Source organism: Macadamia integrifolia, chromosome 5 (genome assembly GCF_013358625.1).
Source record: "Macadamia integrifolia cultivar HAES 741 chromosome 5, SCU_Mint_v3, whole genome shotgun sequence".
Lineage (NCBI taxonomy): Eukaryota > Viridiplantae > Streptophyta > Magnoliopsida > Proteales > Proteaceae > Macadamia > Macadamia integrifolia.
Genome location: NC_056561.1, coordinates 2,210,489 through 2,216,064, shown reverse-complemented (window position 1 = coordinate 2,216,064; position 5,576 = coordinate 2,210,489). Strand labels below are relative to the sequence as shown.

General features: G+C 40.2%; 1 protein-coding gene across 1 annotated transcript; it reads right to left on the bottom strand.

Moving 5' to 3' along the window:
• Positions 1 to 2,242: 2,242 nt before the first annotated feature.
• LOC122079985 (stem-specific protein TSJT1-like) lies at positions 2,243 to 3,687 on the bottom strand. Its single transcript, XM_042646809.1, has 5 exons — positions 3,419 to 3,687; positions 3,086 to 3,326; positions 2,866 to 2,986; positions 2,636 to 2,745; positions 2,243 to 2,547 (listed from the first exon to the last, which is right to left on the bottom strand). Exons 1-5 carry the CDS (start codon positions 3,619 to 3,621, stop codon positions 2,512 to 2,514), a joined length of 711 nt encoding a protein of 236 aa, XP_042502743.1. The 5' UTR covers positions 3,622 to 3,687; the 3' UTR covers positions 2,243 to 2,511.
• Positions 3,688 to 5,576: the final 1,889 nt, after the last annotated feature.

Sequence of the window (5,576 nt, the reverse complement as noted above, 5' to 3'; positions counted from 1 at the left end):
TTTACATCATCATTCATTTAAGAAAAGATTTTCCGCACTTTTCCTGCGATCGGTAGTTATTTGAAAAAAATGTTTTTTGACGTTTTTTTTTTTTTGTTTTACGAAATCTTTCATTTGATGTTCATGATTCGTTTTTTCATTTTTTCTGAAATGAATCTAATAAAAGAAATGCTTAACCATGTTCCAACATTTGAACTTCATTTCAAAACGAAATTTTGACGTAGAAAATGAAAACTCTAGTTTTGACACGAAATGTTCGTTTAGAATGACTATTAAATACAGCTTAAACACTTTCTCCCTCTATCTTTCTTCTCAGCACATGAAATGACCTTGTTGCCCTCTCATGTATAAAATCATTCCATCACAATGATCGCACCTCAATGATCTTATTGGCGTGCTTCTTTATATTTCTTGCTCAAAAAATCCTTTCCCTTTATCTTTTTTGGGGTGGGCAAGAGAACGCTACCTCCTAATGTAGGTGCACACCAACGAGAGAGGCCAATGGGAGGATACACAAGAGCATCTTGAGCATGGGGTAGCACAATCTTTATATTTCTTCTTCTTTTCTTTTTTTTTTTGGGTTTCTTTTCATATATTTGTAAGGGATATCATATCTTACTCCTGACCAAAATTTGGGTCTCATTTAATTTCCTACCTAACATTTTTCTTCGTCCATGGAATCTCTTTCAATCTCATGTGTGATAGTTATGAAGGTAGGAAAGCCTTCTTGCATGGGTTAAGAAACCTAGAGCCCAAGAGTTCTCTGGGTTGCTTGGAATTATCTATGCAAGCCCAAGCTTGGTGGAGGTCTTGGACTTACAGATCTTTCTTTGCAAAATTTGGTTTTGCTTGCCAAACTGGGGTGGCAACTAATTTCATACTCAAATTCCTTATGGACTCAACTTTTAAGAAGTATTTATTTTCCTCACAGGCCTTTCACTCAAGTTCAACTAGGAGTTAATCCCTCTTGGGCTTGGAGAAGTATCTTAAAAGGGTAGTCTCTTCTCCCCAAGGGGCTCTTATGAATTGTTGAGGATGGAACATCTATTTATATATGTGAGGACCCTTGGATTCCTTGTCTCGAGCACTACAAAAGCCATCTCTCAAAGACCCCCCTGACTGTCTGAGTGGCGGGTCTCAGATTTTATAACCACCAATGCTCAATGGAATATTTCAAAGTTAAGATAATTATTCTCACAATGTGAGGTGGAAGTTGTTCTCAAAATTCCACTAAGCTCTGAAGGTTTCCAGGACCAAAATAGTTGGGGCCCACATCCGAAGGGTGTCTTCTCAATAAAGTCTGCTTATAGGCTAGGTGCCTCTCTTACTCCTCAATCTAGCTCTGTTGCCAGAAGTTGCTCTATCCCCAAGGTGCATTGGAAGATTTTGAGGAATTCAAAGGGGTCTCCTAAGGTGCAGGTATTCTTATGGAAAGCTTATTTAAATGCTATTGGTGTAATGGTTAATTTTAAGCATAGACAAATCACTAAGTTGGATATCTGCCCTAGTTGTGGACTTACCCCTGAGACTGTGGAACATGCACTTCTTGAGTGCCCCTTTGCCCAACAAGCTTGGTTTGCTTCATGTGTTTCCATGATATCCTCAACGAAACCCAGCTTGCCGCTTCATGCTTGGATTCTTAAATGGGAAAACACCAAGTTGAACAAAGAAAGAGCAATGAAGTATATTCTTTGCTCATGCAACCATTGCTTGGGAGATTTGGAAGCAACAAAATTCAAGGGTATTTCGCATAGTTGTGCCACCTTTCACCTCTTGGATTTCTTTGATTAACCAAAGAGTGTAGGAGGCTTTCTCTCTCATCCATGGGTCTTTAGGCCCTCAACCATCTGTTCACCATTACCGCAACTCCTTGGTTGTCCCAGTAGGGTCCTCCCTCATTTTTTTCTGATGCAGCTTTGTCGGAGAAACCAAAGGCTATGGGTATTGGTTGTTTTGCTTTGGATGCTGGTAGGAAGCTCATCGTGGTTGCCTCAGACCATCTCTTTACCTCGCTGCTTTAGTGGGTGAAGCTCTTAGTCTCAGACTTGGTCTTAAGTCAGCTTTGAAAAAATTTATTGATAGATAAGAGATGGTAAACCCTACTTGCAGATCAGAGGACAAAATAAATTCTCCTCTTTTTAATATCTCACAAGAAATACTTAATATGTGGTTTTCTGTTCTTTGTAACCTCGTTGGATTGAGAAGGAGAGATTTGCTTGTGTATTCTCAAATGCTTGTTGGGTGAGCAGCCAAGGATTTTTTTTTTTATTACAACACTTAACTGCCAAGCAATAAACTTACAAGGATGAAATCAACAAGGAAAGAGCCTAAAAAATGCAGACCCATTAACAGATTCTCTGCCCAATCAGTTCGACTGTCGCTGCTTCTTGTGAATTTGCAATGGAAAAGAGTTGTTCTAGTCAACCCTTACAATCCTACACAGTAATCAGCGCCCTCTACTTCACGGGCAAGGAAGAAGATTGTCAAGAGCAATTGAAAAGAGAGGAATCTCTACTTCATGGCCGCAAGAACTGTTGGGCCTTCAACCTGAGATGTATACATATATACACAAAGCAGAGGATGAGAAAAAGGACAAGATCATCCCAAATCTACAAATTAATAATTTATATCCTACCATGAACTTGGTTCCCCAAATCTCTTCGTCAGTGGCGGGTATGGCAGTAATTGTATTCTTAGGGTGCTCGTAGCTTCTCAGACCACCGTCTGCGGTGAAGAAGAAGCATCCTGTAATTCAAACGATAACAATTTGATGAGATCAAGGAAACAAGGAAACAAGGAAAAAAGGGTTCTAACTCCAAACAAAATTAGGATCAAAAGAGGGATGAGAAAGATGATGATGATTACCCTGAGGGAAAGATGCAAGAGACTTTCCACAAGCACCTTTGAGCAAGTCGGCATCGTCAGCAAAGGCGACGTACCCATCGGCGGTAATTCCCCAAAACAGTGGAACCTTCCCGAATTGATCCTGTTTATTTTCACAGCAAACCCAAAATTGTCATCACTTAGGAGAGAGAGAGAGAGGTGTTTGTGGAAAAGCCTAAATAGGAGAGAGGAGATGACTTACAGAGGCGACGAAAAGGGTGGAGGTGCACTTGTCGAAGAGGATGAAAGCGAAATTGCCTTCAAGATGACCGACGACATGGCTGGGAGGGTAAGGGGCTCGATCACGAAGCGTCTTGTAAGCCTCTATCACAAGCACTACCTCGTTCGCTGACTTAGCCAGTCCATATTCTTGCCTCAAACTCCCCAGATTATCCAGAACCCCTTCGAACAAACAGAATATATCATCCTTCACTGCAAATGATCTGCAATTCCATCACCCACCACCATTATTACCAACCCACTTCTCAAATTTTATTTATATGAACAAATACTGTAATCGAAAGTGATATTATACCTGGGTTGCAGAGCCGATTCGCTCTTGTGAGTGTAAGACAATTTGACATGGTCTCCGATCTGTACCGACACGGCACAAGCGTTGCTTTCAAGGAACCGATTCACCAACGCCGTCGACGTTATCTTAGGCGATGGTGTCCGGCAACCTGCAGCCACCAACTCCTCCGGCGGCGTTACAACAGCGCTGCTGAAGATACCCAACATGGTTCAGTTTCTCTGTAGACCTCTCTGTATCTGGCAGTGAAGACTAAAGAGATCGGATATGGAATTGGAGTGATCCCTTATACTTTATAGGAAGGAGGAACGTGGACATGTGGTGAGGAGCAGGACCCACCAGCAGGGGATGATTCCCTCTCAGCTGTCGAGGCTGGCCCGTGGGTCTATATCTTATTTTTCAACCTTCCTCGGCTCCATTTTTTATCTAGTAAAGGAGAGGGAAAGAGAAGGGGTGACTCACAGGTCCAGAGACTACAAAACAGGGCACGAGTGACAAGCATGGTGACGAAGTGGGACAGTTGTTGGATCTTTCAATGTACATTTAGATGAACGTTTATACAGAGAATCTATTGTCTCTTCTCGCCTGATTTTAGTGCACGATATGAGATCGAGTTATCTTGAAAACTGATATGATATATAGAATCAGCTTGCATCGGTATCGAATAATTTTATCCCTGATTTTTTTTTTATTGTTTTACCCGTTTTTTCTGATATGATCGATTGCAGATCGGACCAAACTGAACCAAAGCCTTATTGGTTCGATTTTGATTTGGAGTATTGCAACCCTAAATCAAATCGAATCACACCAGAAATCAGATGAACCCAAAATTGACTCAAAACCTAGATCAAAACCGAAACCAAACTGGTAAGAAAATGAAAACAGTCCTAAATTCATTAATATAACCAAAGTTTGCATAATTTTGTATACATTTGTATGGAAAGTCGAATATACATTTGTATGGAAAGTCGAATCTAAATTTAACAAAAAACCGAAATCAACCCGATTACAACCGATATAGGAAACAAAAGACAAATCGAAACTGAAACCAAATTGAAACTGGAATTTCCTTATTGGTTCAATTTTGGTTTCAGCATTCTCACACCAAAACAGAGCCAGATCGACCCATTGACACCCTTAATCGGCATGGTATCAATATCAATGACTAATGATACCAATATGGATCACATGTATCCATGATATAAGTATTGGCATCGGATTGTTCATATCAGGTGATCCTTATCAGTTTGGCAGGTGTCCAATGTTGATACCTAGTCAATATCCTATCTATTGAATAGTATAGACTAGGGGTAATATATATATATATATATATATATTTTGTTCGATACTGATGATTCGATACCAATTCATTCGGATACCATAATAATTTTAAGGATAACCAACACCTATTCCGATAGCGTATTCTAAAACCATACATGTGACCAATACCTCATCTTTACTTTCTGGTCTCTAGTCTCTACCCAGTGAAATAAATTTGGGAATATTAAGAAATGCCATGGAAAGGTACGAGGTGGAGACAGAAGCTTCTTTTGTTTCTTTCCCGGTCTGCGGATATCTAGTTCCGGTCGTTATTGAGGTCCGGTAACAGTCAAAGTCACTCGTGACCTCTGGTCTTCTTTTGTTTTTTTGTAGAGACCTGTGGTCCTTTTTAGTTTCTCTTACTATTATTCACAAGTATTCGATTGGTGGAATAGACTTCATGGGCACATATCTGCTCACTTTAACACTATGAATCACGTTGAAATCAATATAAAGATTTTCTTTTCTGTGACGTGTAGGACAGTTTGATCCACTATTTTAGATTCATGGATTCAGGAACAGTGTTATTCCATCCATGAGTGTTTCACTTTTCTTCAACTAAATTATCTATATGTTGAGTTTGTCTCGAATTCTTGATCTATTTTGAAGATTGATCCGATCTGATATATTTTAGTGATGACCCGAATGAAAATTTTTCTGAAATCTGTGATGGAAGCAGAAGGGTTGGGCCGATAGGTCAAAGCCCGGAGCCCATCACTGATCTCGTATGGGGGTGCGGAGGCGTATCTCCCGTGGTATGGTTTGACCGGATCGATCACGACCCGATGGGTCGATCCACGATTTTGGAGTATATATAATGTACTGTTGCTTGTTGAGAAAGTCA

Coding starts and splice junctions, on each gene's coding strand:
- LOC122079985 (XM_042646809.1), bottom strand. CDS start 3,621: ATGTTGGGTATCTTCAGCAGCGCTGTTGTAACGCCGCCGGAGGAGTTG. Junction 3,327..3,418: donor GAATCGGCTCTGCAACCCAG/GTATAATATCAC, acceptor ATGGAATTGCAG/ATCATTTGCAGTGAAGGATG. Junction 2,548..2,635: donor TTTGGGGAACCAAGTTCATG/GTAGGATATAAA, acceptor TATACATCTCAG/GTTGAAGGCCCAACAGTTCT.